The 19,419-nt window shown below is 36.8% G+C and overlaps 1 protein-coding gene and 1 long non-coding RNA gene across 2 annotated transcripts; one reads left to right on the forward strand and one right to left on the reverse strand.

Annotated features, from left to right (window-relative positions):
- Positions 1–1,124: 1,124 nt before the first annotated feature.
- On the forward strand, positions 1,125–10,534 carry acaa1 (acetyl-CoA acyltransferase 1). Its single transcript, XM_022214443.2, has 10 exons — positions 1,125–1,407; positions 2,555–2,648; positions 4,505–4,685; positions 7,083–7,181; positions 7,338–7,418; positions 7,892–8,082; positions 8,156–8,335; positions 8,958–9,013; positions 9,510–9,655; positions 9,734–10,534. The coding sequence occupies exons 1-10, from the start codon at positions 1,222–1,224 to the stop codon at positions 9,807–9,809; spliced, it is 1,290 nt and encodes a 429-aa protein (XP_022070135.1). The 5' UTR covers positions 1,125–1,221; the 3' UTR covers positions 9,810–10,534.
- On the reverse strand, positions 9,993–16,205 carry LOC127533255 (uncharacterized). Its single transcript, XR_007941036.1, has 2 exons — positions 14,703–16,205; positions 9,993–13,064 (listed from the first exon to the last, which is right to left on the reverse strand). It is a non-coding gene; the product is annotated as an uncharacterized LOC127533255 (long non-coding RNA).
- Between the last annotated feature and the right edge of the window lie 3,214 nt (positions 16,206–19,419).

The raw sequence follows: 19,419 nt of genomic DNA on the forward strand, positions 1-19,419 counted from the left end.
TTATTATTTATATTGATTTTTAAAAATTATCTTGTAACTGTTGTATTATTTTATAATTTATATATATTAGATAAAATGTTACAATGTGTTGTGTATTGTGAGTCCAAATTATATTTTTGAAATGAGAACTTTTCTCATCTTCAAAAACAATAATTTACTTTGATGTACTTTGACGCCAGTATTTGCTTAAAGCTCGTGTCCGGAGTTTCCGTTTGTTTTCAATTTATCTATCATTGTTTAACAAAGCTTAAATGTGTTAGTCTAGTTCGATACTATAATATAAAGTTAGTATAACGCGATATGAAAATGTATTCCTGAGCTCCGCCTTCCTCTCATAGACCCCCATGTTATTCCAAAAAGCGCCGGTCGCTGCCGACCAATCAAGTTCGAGCTTCAGCTTTGTCGTGCTGTCAATCAACGGTTACGCGCACAGCAAGCAAGCCCATGCAGAGGTGGGCGAGCTACGCACTACGCAACCGCGCGCACATTTGTTTTGCTTGTGGAGGAGAGAGCATCAGGGATCAGCAACTTCCAGAAAAGTTACCAATCCCACGGCTTGTCAGGCCAAGAGACTGCAGGACGTTTTTTGGCTCGGGGTGCTCGCGTCGCTCCCCGACCACGGCCTCCATAGCCCGCCTGACGGCTTCGTTTAGATGCCCGACCTCTGGAGGAAGATGTTGGGGCGTCTGGGACATACTCTTCGTCAGAGGAGTCATGCAATTCTGAACTCTAGATAGAAATAAATAAACAATCTAACACATATACACGCGTAAATGCACTAAGTTTGATAAACAACGTCATCCAGAGGGATACACGAGTGTAATCACATATTGAAACTTTACTCGTTCGTCCTAGCAGATTCATGTTATTTTGGTATTAGGACAAGTTAGACTCAATACAGCATTCTAACGTAATTCCTTTATTATTTACTAAATGTACTAAATGTAGAAGAGGGGAAAACAGCAGAACAGGCGAGATGCTGCAGCACTCCGGGCACTTCTCTCATGTACTGCGCGCGTGCACAAATAAAGGGGCGAAATCAGAGGGAGGGACCAACAGTGTTTTGGGAGACGCTGCGATTCAAACTCCGGACAGCAGCTTTAATCAATACATGGACAACGCTCTGTTTGTCCCTCCGCTCCTCCCGTTAAAACCCCGGAAGTCCCTCCTCAGTCCACAGTACAAACTTCTCTACAACGCCTCCGACAGCCCGCCGACGCCATGCACCGATTAAAGCTCATTTCTGGACACTTGTGTCCCGGCGGCTCCGCTGAGTTTAACCGGGACTTACGGAGGGCGGAATGCGGCTCGGCAGCTGCGACACGCAGCCGCAACTCTCCGGACGACGTGGTGGTGGTTCACGGACGGAGGACTGCGATAGGACGGGCGAAGAGAGGCACTCTGAAGGTACCGAACTCACGAACATTACCGAGTTTATCCGAAAACTGGGCCAAAGTTCAGAAAACAACAAACACCACGAAGTTTACCGAGATTAACCGAAATCTGCCGATTGGGCCGAAGTTCTGAAAACGGCCAACAGTACGAACTTTACCGAGTTTGACCAAAACTTGCCGACTGGGCCAAAGTTTAACACCAACTTTACCGAATTTACAAACGGCAACAGAATATTAAGATTTTGTGGTATTGCTGGAACATGGTATGAAGTAAAATGATTCTCAAAGTTTAGAGACACTTAATATTTTCTTATATTTTATTGAAGCTCTAAGAAAATTTGTATTACTTGTGGGGTATTTTAATTATTATTATTATTATTATGGGACTATTTTGTTTTTTTTTCATTTGTTTAATATGTTTTTTTTTTTTACATTTTCTGAATATTTTTCAGTCTTCTTTGAAAATCAGGAATAATATTTGGCACATAATAAAATGTTGTGTCAACAAATTTTAGAAAATGTGACAAAACAAGATAATGTTAACATACGTCAAAGAAGAATTTTTAAAAATCACATTCCCCAAAACATTATTAAAATGGTCCAAAAATATTTTCAAAACGTGTCAGAAAAATGCCCTAAACATGTTCATAAAATGTTCTTAAAAACTTTTGAAAAATATAAAAAAAATCTTTAAAATGTGTAAAAAAAAATTAAAAATAAAAAACATCTTGAAAAGTAAATCCAGTAAAATGGTTCCAAAATATTAATAAAATTTGAGGGAAGTATTCAAAAATATGCACAAAAGTCAAAAAATGTGAACAAAATGTCTTCATAATAAAATGTGAAAAAATATCCAAATATTAGAAGAATGTGAGCTTCAGAACAAAAATATCAACTAAATATTGAAATATATGCTGAAAAATCACGTTTATAAGAAAACGTTAATAAAATGTCAGAAAAATGTCGACAACTTATTTATAAAAAGTCCCAAATATTCATAAAAATGTTGAAAAATATGCTGAAAATGTTCACACAAAATATAAAGAAATATTCCTAACAGATAAGCAGCAGGACGGGGAGAGTACTCGAGTAAAAGTACCTGTAACTTGCACTGTGGATGAATGCAGGACTTTTATTTTGGCGGGGTTTGATGTTTTCAGGATACGACGCCCGACGAGTTGCTGAGCGCCGTGATGACGGCGGTTCTGACGGATGTGGGACTGTCACCTGATAGGCTGGGAGACGTCTGCGTCGGTGAGGTCACAGCTTCATCTTTTCTGTTTACTTCCTCTGGTCCCTCCAAAATAAAACCCTCTAACTCTGAGAAAGTTCCTCCTGATCCCCTCAGAATCAGCTGATTTCTTTAAATCCACAACTTTCTTTCAGTTTTCAGGAAACACTTCGAAGGTCCAGTAAATGAAAACACTCTTTTCTTCTTTTCTAATATGATTTTTTTTTAAAAGAATAAATGTGTCCCGGAAATGGTTCAAAGTTTCCACAGAACTGTTCAAAATCTATTGTCATCAAAATCTAACTGTTCAAAGTGTCTCTAAAATACATGTTTTAGAAGAATTTCAATCTTAAAGAATTTAAATTCTAAAAATGACAAATTTTCACAAAATGGCCTGAAACTGAACTCAAATTTAATAAAATATATAATAACATAAAATAAAAATAAATACATAATCCAAAAAATCTTGAACAAATGTTTAATAAAGTATCTTAAAATAATTAAAATTCAATACCTAATAAATGAATAAGATAAAAAATACAATATCCAAATAAATATGACCAAATTATAATAGAATATCTGAAAACACAAAAAAACCCCAAATGAACGCATTTAATAAAACATCTGAAAAATAAAATTAAAATGAACAGATTGTCCAAAAACGTGAACAAATTTTAATAAAATAACTTGAAGATAAAATAGAAATAAATAGAATTCCAAAAAAAAGTAGGAACAAATTGAAATAAAATATTCTAAAAAATAAAATAGAAATAAATACAGTATCCAAAAAATGTTGTTTAATAAAATATCTAAAATATAAATAAATAAAAATAAATATAATGTCTGAAAATACATGAACAAATTTAAATATATATATATACATGTATGTATATATAACTACCCAAAAAGCAGGAACAAATTTTAAGAAAATAACTTGAAGATAAAATAGAAATAAATAGAATTCCAAAAAGTGACCAAATTTTAATAAAATATCTTTACAGTTTTAAATTTAAAATATATCTTTTTCAAAAGTAATATTTTAGCAACATATTTTCAGAAAAATTCAAATAAAAAAATACAATATTCAAAAAATGAACACATTTTAATACAATAGCTAAAAAATCAAATAAAAAATAGAATATTTAAAAAAGAAAACTAATTTTAATAAAATATCTAAAAATTAACATACATATAAATTCAATATCCCAAAAAATGTGAACAAGTTTTGATAAATTATCTTTAAAAAGTTAAAATGAAAAAATACAACTTTTAAAACAGGAACAAACTGAAACAAAATATTCTAAAAAATCAAATACAAATAAATACAGTATCCAAAAATGTTAACAAGTTTTAATTAAATATCTAAAATATAAATAAATAAAAATAAATGCAATGTCTGAAAATACATGAACAAATTAATATGTATATATATATATATATATATATATATATATATATATATATATATATATATATGTAACTACCCAAACAAGCAGGAACAAATTTTAATAAAATATCAAAAATTAAAGTACAAATGAATACAATTTCTTCCCAAATACTAAAGAAAAATTAAGCCAAACCCGAGAGGAATTATTTTTTTCCTACATAGCGCTAAACGGCTAAATTTAAAATCCTTCCTGTGAGAAATCTTTGATGCAAACACGTGAACGCTGTGAAGCTCTGATTCCTGCAGTCAGTTTTCTGTGGAGATATGTGAGCTGTTCAGAGCGGTGGTGATGTCAGCGGTGATGTCAGCGGTGGTGATGTCAGCGGTGATGTCAGCAGTGATGTCAGCGGTGATGTCAGCAGTGATGTCAGCGGTGATGTCAGCGGTGGTGCTCTCCAGGTGAGCTTCCTGTGACCTCTGACCTCTGTCCAGGTAACGTGCTGCAGCCCGGCGCCGGCGCTCTCATGGCCAGAGTGGCTCACTTCCTCAGCGGCTTCCCGGAGTCGGTCCCGGTCTACACGGTGAACCGGCAGTGCTCCTCCGGCCTGCAGGCGCTCCTCAACCTGGCGGGATCCATCCGGAGCAGAAGCGTGGACCTGGGCCTCGCCTGCGGGTCGGTTCCTCACCGGACGGACTCAAGTCTGGCTCGGTTCAACCTTCAGAACTCCAGACTGCAGCTGATTAGTTCCGCTGCTTGTTTTAACTCACTGAGGTTCATCTGGAGTCCTGCAGCTCTGAGGAACCAGAACATGAAGGAGGACAGAGAACCATGGAGATGTGTTCTGATAGACGAAGCTCACAGTTCACAGAAAGCAGCTCCAGATGAGGCTGAAATAACGAAATGTGATGTGAAATGACAGAAATGTGTCTAAATCCACTAAAAGTCTGTGTAAAGTGACTAAAATGTCTAAAATGACTCAAAACTTACTTAAAATTTCAAAATTGTGTCAAAAATACAACAAAAATGAAAATGACTAATAGATTCTCTGAAACATTTCAAGATTACTTTAAAATGAGATCTCTTGTTTTAATGACTTTTTTGTTTAAAAGTTTAGTTATAAATGTAAAAACCAACACAGAAATACCACAGAATGGTTCCAACGATGGATGGAAGAAGGGAAATGACTGGAAAAAAAGACACAAAACAAGAAAAACGAGACAAAAAATGGACTCCAAGTGAGGTTAAAAGAGCTAAATCTGATCTAAAATGACATCAGTTTGTTCAGAAAACTTACTTAGAGCGTCCAATTTTTTACGAAAAATACAGAAATTGCGAAAAATGTAACAAGAAAATAATCTAAAATGACTAATAGATTTTCTGAAGCAACTGGAAATTACTTTAAAACCCAATTTATCTTGTTTTGGTTCCTTGTTTGTGTACAAATTTAGTTTTAAATGTAAAAAAACAGACACAAAACACCACAAAATGGTTCTAAAGATGGACAAAGGAACTAAAATGGCAAAAGATGAACTCTGTCTTCTGTCAACTGGAAGTCAGGTTAAAATGAGAAAATCTGATCTAAATGTGTCAAAAATTGTTTTAAAATGTGTTAAAGGCTGTGAAGTTTAAATGACCCAAAGATGCTAAATAACTGAAGTAAAACAGAAAACAACCAAAAACTAAACACAAGATGAGTGGAGAGAGACGCAACACGACAAAAACGAGACAAAGTGACAGAAAATGAGACGTAAAAGGTCAAAAATGAGGCAAAAACAGGATGCTAAATGACAAAAATGAAATAGAAAATAAACACAAAATGATCAAGATGAGACACAAAATGACATAACGGCACAGAAAGTTACAAAAAAATGGACAGAAAACAAGAAAATATTTAAAAAATGACCTAAATTACATCCAAAATGACTGATAGATTCTCTGAAACCAGTCAAAGTTAGTTAAATAGAAATGAGTCTAGTTTTGGTTCCTTATTTGTTTAAAAGTTTAGTTTTAAATGTAAAAAAATCAGACACAAAGACACCACAGTATGGTTCCAAAGATGGATGAAGGAACTCGAATGAGAAAAAAATAGTTTAAAATGAGAAAATCTGATCTGAGATGACTGAACTTTGTGGAAAGTGAGCCCAAAATGGCTCAAAATCTACTTAAAATGTCAAAAAATATTTTAAAGATTGTTTTAAATGAGATGAAATTTGCCTAAAATTACAAAAAGAACATTTGTGAACATTTCTGTGCTTCTCTGTCCTTCAGATGAAGCTCAGAGTTAAATCTGCTCTGGCTTTGGTCTCCCTTCTTTGACTTCCTGTCTGGATCCGATCGTTTTATGTCCTCTTTGTCAGTTTTGTCTTGTGTGTGTTTTTGGTCTTTTCTGTCTCTTTGTGATGTTTTTGTGTTTTCTCTGTTTTTTGTCTTGGTTTTTTTCTAAATCAAGTCAACAATTAAAAGTAATTTAGAGTCACTTTGGACGTCTGTTAGTCATTTTAGATGATTTTTTTTGTAATTTTAGGTAAATTTTACATCATTTCAGACATATTTGGGTATTTTTTAACAAACATTTGACATTTCAGCAAAATTTTGAGCAATTTTGGATCATTTTTAAGTGAATTTAGACAAAGTTCAAGTCATTTTTGAAAATCTTTTTAATTTTTCAAATGTTTTTATCATAATTAACCACGCCTGACGTACGTCAGCGGGGTTACTGCATTCGCTTCGGTATCTGGCTGGCTGAGGAAGTATATAAGTATGTATGTGGCTATGTCCGGTCAGATATCTCTGCAAGTGCTGAAGTCAGGATGATCAAACTTGGCACTGAAGATCAGTCTAAGGTCCTCTGCTCAGTTGTGGAGTTACAGGTCAGGAGATCAAGTAGGGAGGGAGATACATAGGATGATCAAAATTGATAGAGTATCATGCATGGGCGTGGTTCTGCCCTCTACTGGGGGCTCGTCTACTTTGAAGCTGATACAGGTCAACACTGACGGAGTTCAGAGAGTCAGTGAAGTGTGCTGATGTTCCTGAAGCGTGTTGAGATGACCAGTCTGTGTTCTGCAGGGTGGAGAGCATGTCGCTGCAGTCGATGGGGAATCCAGGAGATCTGAGCTCCAGAGTGTCGGACGTGGAGAAGGCCAGAGACTGCCTCATCCCCATGGGGTGAGTTAAAGCTCAGTCACATCCAGCTGTAGAAACACCTGGATGATAACAACACATCATCATTATTAGAACCAAAGCCAACATGTCGTCTTCAGATGTCTTTCACTTTGTTGTTCTATGAGACGTTCCCGTCATTAAACGTTTGTTTTTCTGTAGGATCACGTCGGAGAACGTCGCTGAGAGGTTTGGAGTCTCCAGAGAGAAGCAGGACGCCTTCGCTCTGAGCTCACAGCAGAAGTAATCCCTCCAGTTTATTCAACCAGGAGCTTAACGGCCTCTTATCCGGCCCAGATAGACAAAACGCACACTGACTAAACCACACCAGCAACAAAATCATGATAAAAAGATGAACAAGTTCATGTTGTGTCCAGAAGTCACAGTTCGGCTTTAAAAGGTCTCACTGAGATGAACTCGGTTAGTTTTCAATCTTTCTGCAACGTGTTCTGATCAAAGTAAACAGAAGAATGTTGACTAGATTCAGTAGGAGCTCATAAAACAGAAAGAAACGAGTGAAGATCAGAACTTCTCTGTGCAGTTAGAGAACAGATGTAGGCGGCAGTAGTCCAAGCATATCCTGGGATATAAATAAAGCAGTGATGATCCTTCTGCTGGCTGAAGCAGGATGTAATCATTTGAACCTGACTCAAACTACAGACTAGAAGATAACCGGACCTCTCTGCAGGATGTAACCCTACTGTCTCCTGCTGCAGGGCGGCCCGGGCTCAGAGTCTGGGCCGGTTCGACCAGGAGATCGTCCCCGTCACGACCAGGTTCGTGGACGCTGACGGCAAACAGCTACAGGTGACGGTCAGCAGAGACGAAGGCGTCCGGCCGGGAACGACGCTGGAGGGACTCGCTAAGCTGAGGCCGGCCTTCACGCCGGACGGCAGCACCACGGCAGGTCAGCGCCGGACACGGCAGACCCCCGGGGGAGTTCCCCGACCGCTGCTAACTCTCACACGCCTGTGTCTCAGGTAACTCCAGCCAGGTGAGCGACGGGGCGGCCGCCCTGCTGGTGGGCCGCAGGGCTGCGGTGGAGGCTCTGGGGCTGCCGGTTCTAGGGGTCCTGAGGGCCAGCGCCGTGGTGGGGGTCCCTCCTGATGTGATGGGTATCGGACCGGCCGTCGCCATCCCTGCAGCTCTGGAGAAGGCTGGTAGGGGGGGCAGTAACTGAGCACTTTTACTCAAGTATTGGAAGTGTAGTGAAGTAGTTGTAGTACTTCTACTTTATGATGATTCATACTTCTCAAAGGAATCCAGAAATAAGCTAAAAAATAATAGCCTGCTAATTACAAAGCTAACATTAGAGAGAAGCTAATTGCACAGCTAAAGTTAGAGACAAGCTAGCTACAGCTAAAGCTATTGAAAAAGACTAAGCACACAGCTAAAGTCATAGAAAGAAGCTAAATACACAGCTAAAGTTAGAGAGAATGTAAATATAAAGTTAAAGTTAGAGAGAAGCTGAATACAAAGCTTTTACTGACAGCTTTAAGATTTAGTTCTAAGTTAGTTTTATTTATTATCATCATTTTATTAAACAGCAAACATAAGAGACAAGCCCAGAATCTGAAAACAATCTGTTCATAAATAATATCATAAGTAAAAGTACTCTTTTGTAAAATGAGTACTTTTACTGTAAGATGCTTTAATGGTACTTTCCTGCTAAGGTGGTTTTGTTGTTGTGTAGTTTTATCTTTTACTGTCAACAAAACCGTATGTAATCAACTTTCTACTTTCCTCCCAGTGTTTTCTTCATGAATCCGACTCTCTCCTCAGGACTGACTGTGGCTGATATCGATGTGTTTGAAATCAACGAGGCCTTCGCAAGTCAGGTGAGTTCAGAACCCGAACAGATCATTTTAATCAGACGTCTTTCAGTTTGAGAACTCTTTCTCTGACTTAAATTAGTCGTTCCAGCCAGCTCACATCCTGGATTTTCTGGAAGCTAACTACACAGCTAAAGTTAGAGAGAGAAGCTACAATCACAAAAAGAACTAAGAAATAAAATACAAATATTGTTTTTTTTCCAGGATTTAAACCCTTTAAATACCAATGTGGTTCCATGATGTTGTCTTTTATAGGAAATATGTTTCTATATTATTACAATAAATGCTAAGGAGATTACTACTCTAGAAGTTTTTGGAGCAGAGCTGAGGGATTCTGGAAGATTCCAGGGTTTAGGTGGAAGTTTTCACCAGATTTTTCTCATGAGAATCCAGGTGAGTTAGGGTCCTGGAACGACTTGTCAGTCAGCAACAGTAGAGGTCCTAGTTCCATGTTCTCCCCTCCACCTGGTCGTGGTGATAACCGGCCCTTCCTGCTGCTCAGGCGGTCTACTGCGTGGAGAAACTGGGGATCCCTGTGGAGAAGGTGAACCCGAACGGCGGCGCCATCGCTCTGGGCCACCCGCTGGGCTGCACCGGCGCTCGCCAGGTGGTGACGCTGCTCAACGAGCTCCGTCGCCGAGGCAGGAGGTGGGTCTGAACTTCTAACATTTCAAACCAACACGCCTGTTTAAAACGTGTTCTCAGCTCTCTGCTTGCTGTCTGCAGGGCGTTCGGAGTCGTGTCCATGTGCATCGGGACGGGGATGGGAGCCGCTGCCGTCTTCGAATACCCCGGACCGTAGCAGCAGACGGCAAACCAAAACCTGAATACTGTGATTAGACATGATGTGTCTGCTTAGAATCAGCCAGCAGCCGTCTGAGGACCAGGACCTGACAGCAGGGACAACACCACATCAATAATTAAGACCTGAAATGTTTCTGTGAGCTCCACAGCTTCGACAAAAGTACTGAGAATGGAATCAGGCTTAAAGTGCTTTCTCTCTCTGTGTCTTTATTGTAATCTGATGTATTAAAGAGTCTGCTGCCCTCTAACGCTCTGAACTACAAAACACCGTTTATCAGTCAGCATGGAAATAGTTCAACATCTACAGGATGAGGAGACCGCAGCGCTTCAGGAGAAACCAGCCAGAGGTTCTGGAAGACATTTCTCCAGCTGGTTTGTCCTGAAGCTTAGACCATGTTCGAGTAATTTTGGAGAATGCTTTGTAATTTTAGATCAGTTTCATGTCATTTTGGACAATTTCTTGACATCTTAAGTAATTTTTTGGGCGATTTCGGGCAAATTTTGAAAACTGGAACTCGAATAAAATGACTCAAAAATGGTTTAAAATGATGAGGTTTTCCAGAATTGTTGAAAAACGGATTCAAAATGCTTCAAAACTTGTCCAATATGACTCAAAAACTGTCTGTGACGGCATAAATACCTGCAGAATTGTTGAAAAGCAGTGCCCCAAAACTTGTTCAAAATTAATATGAGAGGACAATAAAAGCTACTGGATCGATGAAATTAATGTGGTTTTCTTCTTTTTTTCAGTTTCTGGCTGCAAAGTGGCAGATTTTTGTCATATTAAAATATGCTTGTCCATTTTCGGATGGCATACCAAACTCTGACATTTTTTTCGGCTTTATTCAACGGTGGCAGTGAAAGTAGACATGAATCGGGGGAGGACACGCAACACAGGCCGCTGAGGTGGAGACCAGCTCCTGTACACAAGTTGCCTGCTTAACCTGTTCAGCAATATGGGTACTCTTCAACTCTGTGGGCAGCTGCTCTATAGTGTTTTTCACGGCCTACTTTGTCACATTTTGGACGACATACTAAACTATGACGTTTTAGTCACATTTTGGACGACATACTAAACTATGACGTTTTAGTCACATTTTGGACGACATACTAAACTATGACGTTTTAGTCACATTTTGGACGACATACTAAACTATGACGTTTTAGTCACATTTTGGACGACATACTAAACTATGACATTTTTTTTCCATATTTTGGACGACATACTAAACTATGACATTTTTTTTCCATATTTTGGACGACATACTAAACTATGACATTTTTTTTCCATATTTTGGACGACATACTAAACTATGACTTTTTTTTTTCCATATTTTGGACGACATACTAAACTATGACATTTTTTTTCCATATTTTGGACGACATACTAAACTATGATTTTTTTTTCCCATATTTTGGACAACATACTAAACTATGTCATTTTTGACACATTTTGGACGACAAACGAAATTATGACGTTTTAGTCACATTTCGGACGAAACACTAAACTCTGACGTTTTTGTCACATTTTGGACGACATACTAAACTATGACGTTTTAGTCACATTTCGGACGACATACTAAACTCTGACGTTTTAGTCACATTTCGGACGACATACTAAACTATGACGTTTTTGTCACATTTTGGACGACATACGACGTTTTAGTCACATTTCGGACGAAACACTAAACTATGACGTTTTAGTCACATTTCTGACGACATACTAAACTATGACGTTTTTGTCATATTTCGGACGACATACTAAACTATGACGTTTTTGTCACATTTTGGAAGACATACTAAACTATGACGTTTTTGTCACATTTCGGACGACATACTAAACTATGACGTTTTTGTCATATTTTGGACGACATACTAAACTATGACGTTTTAGTCACATTTTGGACGACATACTAAACTATGACGTTTTAGTCACATTTTGGACGACATACTAAACTATGACGTTTTAGTCACATTTTGGACGACATACTAAACTATGACATTTTTTTTCCATATTTTGGACGACATACTAAACTATGACATTTTTTTTCCATATTTTGGACGACATACTAAACTATGACATTTTTTTTCCATATTTTGGACGACATACTAAACTATGACTTTTTTTTTCCATATTTTGGACGACATACTAAACTATGACATTTTTTTTCCATATTTTGGACGACATACTAAACTATGATTTTTTTTTCCCATATTTTGGACAACATACTAAACTATGTCATTTTTGACACATTTTGGACGACAAACGAAATTATGACGTTTTAGTCACATTTCGGACGAAACACTAAACTCTGACGTTTTTGTCACATTTTGGACGACATACTAAACTATGACGTTTTAGTCACATTTCGGACGACATACTAAACTCTGACGTTTTAGTCACATTTCGGACGACATACTAAACTATGACGTTTTTGTCACATTTTGGACGACATACGACGTTTTAGTCACATTTCGGACGAAACACTAAACTATGACGTTTTAGTCACATTTCTGACGACATACTAAACTATGACGTTTTTGTCATATTTCGGACGACATACTAAACTATGACGTTTTTGTCACATTTTGGAAGACATACTAAACTATGACGTTTTTGTCACATTTCGGACGACATACTAAACTATGACGTTTTTGTCATATTTTGGACGACATACTAAACTATGACGTTTTAGTCACATTTTGGACGACATACTAAACTATGACGTTTTTTTCAATTTCGTACGAAACACTAAACTCTGACGTTTTTGTCACATTTTGGAAGACAGACTAAACGATGACGTTTTTGTCACATTTCGGACGACATACGAAACTATGACGTTTTTGTCACATCTCGGACGACATACTAAACTATGACGTTTTTGTCCACATTTTGGACGACATACTAAACGATGACGTTTTAGTCACATTTTGGACGAAACACTAAACTATGACATTTTAGTCACATTTCTGACGACATACTAAACTATGACGTTTTTGTCATATTTCGGACGACATACTAAACTATGACGTTTTTGTCACATTTTGGAAGACAGACTAAACGATGACGTTTTAGTCACATTTTGGACGACATACTAAACGATGACGTTTTAGTCACATTTTGGACGACATACTAACCTATGACGTTTTAGTCCACATTTTGGACGACATACTAAACTCTGACGTTTTTGTCACATTTTGGACGACATACTAAACTATGACGTTTTTGTCACATTTCGGACGACATACTAAACTATGACGTTTTTGTCATATTTCGGACGACATACTAAATTATGACGTTTTAGTCACATTTTGGACGACATACTAAACGATGACGTTTTTGTCATATTTTGGACGACATACTAAACTATGACGTTTTTTTTCCATATTTTGGACGACATACTAAACTATGACATTTTTTTTCCATATTTTGGACGACATACTAAACTATGACATTTTTTTTCCATATTTTGGACGACATACTAAACTATGACTTTTTTTTCCATATTTTGGACGACATACTAAACTATGACATTTTTTTTCCATATTTTGGACGACATACTAAACTATGATTTTTTTTTCCCATATTTTGGACAACATACTAAACTATGTCATTTTTGACACATTTTGGACGACAAACGAAATTATGACGTTTTAGTCACATTTCGGACGAAACACTAAACTCTGACGTTTTTGTCACATTTTGGACGACATACTAAACTATGACGTTTTAGTCACATTTCGGACGACATACTAAACTCTGACGTTTTAGTCACATTTCGGACGACATACTAAACTATGACGTTTTTGTCACATTTTGGACGACATACGACGTTTTAGTCACATTTCGGACGAAACACTAAACTATGACGTTTTAGTCACATTTCTGACGACATACTAAACTATGACGTTTTTGTCATATTTCGGACGACATACTAAACTATGACGTTTTTGTCACATTTTGGAAGACATACTAAACTATGACGTTTTTGTCACATTTCGGACGACATACTAAACTATGACGTTTTTGTCATATTTTGGACGACATACTAAACTATGACGTTTTAGTCACATTTTGGACGACATACTAAACTATGACGTTTTTTTCAATTTCGTACGAAACACTAAACTCTGACGTTTTTGTCACATTTTGGAAGACAGACTAAACGATGACGTTTTTGTCACATTTCGGACGACATACGAAACTATGACGTTTTTGTCACATCTCGGACGACATACTAAACTATGACGTTTTTGTCCACATTTTGGACGACATACTAAACGATGACGTTTTAGTCACATTTTGGACGAAACACTAAACTATGACATTTTAGTCACATTTCTGACGACATACTAAACTATGACGTTTTTGTCATATTTCGGACGACATACTAAACTATGACGTTTTTGTCACATTTTGGAAGACAGACTAAACGATGACGTTTTAGTCACATTTTGGACGACATACTAAACGATGACGTTTTAGTCACATTTTGGACGACATACTAACCTATGACGTTTTAGTCCACATTTTGGACGACATACTAAACTCTGACGTTTTTGTCACATTTTGGACGACATACTAAACTATGACGTTTTTGTCACATTTCGGACGACATACTAAACTATGACGTTTTTGTCATATTTTGGACGACATACTAAATTATGACGTTTTAGTCACATTTTGGACGACATACTAAACGATGACGTTTTTGTCATATTTTGGACGACATACTAAACTATGACGTTTTAGTCACATTTTGGACGACATACTAAACTATGACGTTTTTGTCATATTTTGGACGACATACTAAACTATGACGTTTTTGTCACATTTCGGACGACATACTAAACGATGACGTTTTTGTCATATTTTGGACGACATACTAACCTATGACGTTTTAGTCACATTTTGGACGACATACTAAACGATGACGTTTTTGTCATATTTTGGACGACATACTAAACTATGACGTTTTAGTCACATTTTGGACGACATACTAAACTATGACGTTTTTGTCATATTTTGGACGACATACTAAACGATGACGTTTTTGTCATATTTTGGACGACATACTAAACTATGACGTTTTAGTCACATTTCGGACGACATACTAAACTATGACGTTTTAGTCACATTTTGGACGACATACTAAACTATGACGTTTTTTTCACATTTCGGACGAAACACTAAACTCTGACGTTTTTGTCACATTTTGGAAGACAGACTAAACGATGACGTTTTAGTCACATTTTGGACGACATACTAAACGATGACGTTTTTGTCACATTTCGGACGACATACTAAACTATGACGTTTTAGTCACATTTTGGACGACATACTAAACTATGACGTTTTAGTCACATTTTGGACGACATACTAAACGATGACGTTTTAGTCACATTTTGGACGACATACTAACCTATGACGTTTTAGTCCACATTTTGGACGACATACTAAACTCTGACGTTTTTGTCACATTTTGGACGACATACTAAACTATGACGTTTTTGTCACATTTCGGACGACATACTAAACTATGACGTTTTTGTCATATTTTGGACGACATACTAAACTATGACGTTTTAGTCACATTTTGGACGACATACTAAACTATGACGTTTTAGTCACATTTCGGACGACATACTAAACTATGACGTTTTAGTCACATTTTGGACGACATACTAAACTATGACGTTTTTTTCACATTTCGGACGAAACACTAAACTCTGACGTTTTTGTCACATTTTGGAAGACAGACTAAACGATGACGTTTTAGTCACATTTTGGACGACATACTAAACGATGACGTTTTTGTCATATTTTGGACGACATACTAAACTATGACGTTTTAGTCACATTTTGGACGACATACTAAACGATGACGTTTTTGTCATATTTTGGACGACATACTAAACTATGACGTTTTAGTCACATTTTGGACGACATACTAAACTATGACGTTTTTGTCATATTTTGGACGACATACTAAACTATGACGTTTTAGTCACATTTCGGACGACATACTAAACGATGACGTTTTTGTCATATTTTGGACGACATACTAAACTATGACGTTTTAGTCACATTTTGGACGACATACTAAACTATGACGTTTTAGTCACATTTCGGACGACATACTAAACTATGACGTTTTAGTCACATTTTGGACGACATACTAAACTATGACGTTTTTTTCACATTTCGGACGAAACACTAAACTCTGACGTTTTAGTCCACATTTTGGACGACATACTAAACTCTGACGTTTTTGTCACATTTTGGACGACATACTAAACTATGACGTTTTTGTCACATTTCGGACGACATACTAAACTATGACGTTTTTGTCATATTTTGGACGACATACTAAACTATGACGTTTTAGTCACATTTTGGACGACATACTAGACTATGACGTTTTAGTCACATTTCGGACGACATACTAAACTATGACGTTTTAGTCACATTTTGGACGACATACTAAACTATGACGTTTTTTTCACATTTCGGACGAAACACTAAACTCTGACGTTTTTGTCACATTTTGGAAGACAGACTAAACGATGACGTTTTAGTCACATTTTGGACGACATACTAAACGATGACGTTTTTGTCATATTTTGGACGACATACTAAACTATGACGTTTTAGTCACATTTTGGACGACATACTAAACGATGACGTTTTTGTCATATTTTGGACGACATACTAAACTATGACGTTTTAGTCACATTTTGGACGACATACTAAACTATGACGTTTTTGTCATATTTTGGACGACATACTAAACTATGACGTTTTAGTCACATTTCGGACGACATACTAAACGATGACGTTTTTGTCATATTTGGACGACATACTAAACGATGACGTTTTAGTCACATTTTGGACGACATACTAAACGATGACGTTTTAGTCACATTTTGGACGACATACTAAACTCTGACGTTTTTGTCACATTTTGGACGACATACTAAACTATGACGTTTTTGTCCACATTTTGGACGACATACTAAACTATGACGTTTTTGTCACATTTTGGACGACATACTAAACTATGACGTTTTTGTCACATTTTGGAAGACATACTAAACTATGACGTTTTTGTCCACATTTCGGACGAAACACTAAACTCTGACGTTTTTGTCACATTTTGGACGACATACTAAACTCTGACGTTTTTGTCACATTTTGGACGACATACTAAACTATGACGTTTTTGTCCACATTTTGGACGACATACTAAACTATGACGTTTTTGTCCACATTTTGGACGACATACTAAACTATGACGTTTTTGTCACATTTTGGACGACATACTAAACTATGACGTTTTTGTCCACATTTTGGACGACATACTAAACTATGACGTTTTAGTCACATTTCTGACGACATACTAAACTATGACGTTTTTGTCATATTTCGGACGACATACTAAACTATGACGTTTTTGTCACATTTTGGAAGACATACTAAACTATGACGTTTTTGTCACATTTCGGACGACATACTAAACTATGACGTTTTTGTCATATTTTGGACGACATACTAAACTATGACGTTTTAGTCACATTTTGGACGACATACTAAACTATGACGTTTTTTTCAATTTCGTACGAAACACTAAACTCTGACGTTTTTGTCACATTTTGGAAGACAGACTAAACGATGACGTTTTTGTCACATTTCGGACGACATACGAAACTATGACGTTTTTGTCACATCTCGGACGAAACACTAAACTCTGACGTTTTTGTCCACATTTTGGACGACATACTAAACGATGACGTTTAGTCACATTTTGGACGAAACACTAAACTATGACATTTTAGTCACATTTCTGACGACATACTAAACTATGACGTTTTTGTCATATTTCGGACGACATACTAAACTATGACGTTTTTGTCACATTTTGGAAGACAGACTAAACGATGACGTTTTAGTCACATTTTGGACGACATACTAAACGATGACGTTTTAGTCACATTTTGGACGACATACTAACCTATGACGTTTTAGTCCACATTTTGGACGACATACTAAACTCTGACGTTTTTGTCACATTTTGGACGACATACTAAACTATGACGTTTTTGTCACATTTCGGACGACATACTAAACTATGACGTTTTTGTCATATTTTGGACGACATACTAAATTATGACGTTTTAGTCACATTTTGGACGACATACTAAACGATGACGTTTTTGTCATATTTTGGACGACATACTAAACTATGACGTTTTAGTCACATTTTGGACGACATACTAAACTATGACGTTTTTGTCATATTTTGGACGACATACTAAACTATGACGTTTTAGTCACATTTCGGACGACATACTAAACGATGACGTTTTTGTCATATTTTGGACGACATACTAAACTATGACGTTTTAGTCACATTTCGGACGACATACTAAACTATGACGTTTTAGTCACATTTTGGACGACATACTAAACTATGACGTTTTTTTCACATTTCGGACGAAACACTAAACTCTGACGTTTTTGTCACATTTTGGAAGACAGACTAAACGATGACGTTTTAGTCACATTTTGGACGACATACTAAACGATGACGTTTTTGTCACATTTCGGACGACATACTAAACTATGACGTTTTAGTCACATTTTGGACGACATACTAAACTATGACGTTTTAGTCACATTTTGGACGACATACTAAACTATGACGTTTTAGTCACATTTTGGACGACATACTAAACTATGACGTTTTAGTCACATTTTGGACGACATACTAAACGATGACGTTTTAGTCACATTTTGGACGACATACTAACCTATGACGTTTTAGTCCACATTTTGGACGACATACTAAACTCTGACGTTTTTGTCACATTTTGGACGACATACTAAACTATGACGTTTTTGTCACATTTCGGACGACAAACTAAACTATGACGTTTTTGTCATATTTTGGACGACATACTAAATTATGACGTTTTAGTCACATTTTGGACGACATACTAAACGATGACGTTTTTGTCATATTTTGGACGACATACTAAACTATGACGTTTTAGTCACATTTTGGACGACATACTAAACTATGACGTTTTTGTCATATTTTGGACGACATACTAAACTATGACGTTTTAGTCACATTTCGGACGACATACTAAACGATGACGTTTTTGTCATATTTTGGACGACATACTAAACTATGACGTTTTAGTCACATTTTGGACGACATACTAAACTATGACGCTTTAGTCACATTTCGGACGACATACTAAACTATGACGTTTTAGTCACATTTTGGACGACATACTAAACTATGACGTTTTTTTCACATTTCGGACGAAACACTAAACTCTGACGTTTTTGTCACATTTTGGAAGACAGACTAAACGATGACGTTTTAGTCACATTTTGGACGACATACTAAACGATGACGTTTTAGTCACATTTTGGACGACATACTAAACTCTGACGTTTTTGTCACATTTTGGACGACATACTAAACTATGACGTTTTTGTCCACATTTTGGACGACATACTAAACTATGACGTTTTTGTCACATTTTGGACGACATACTAAACTATGACGTTTTTGTCCACATTTTGGACGACATAC

The sequence above is a fragment of the Acanthochromis polyacanthus genome, chromosome 3, assembly GCF_021347895.1.
Source record: "Acanthochromis polyacanthus isolate Apoly-LR-REF ecotype Palm Island chromosome 3, KAUST_Apoly_ChrSc, whole genome shotgun sequence".
Classification (NCBI taxonomy): Eukaryota; Metazoa; Chordata; class Actinopteri; family Pomacentridae; genus Acanthochromis; species Acanthochromis polyacanthus.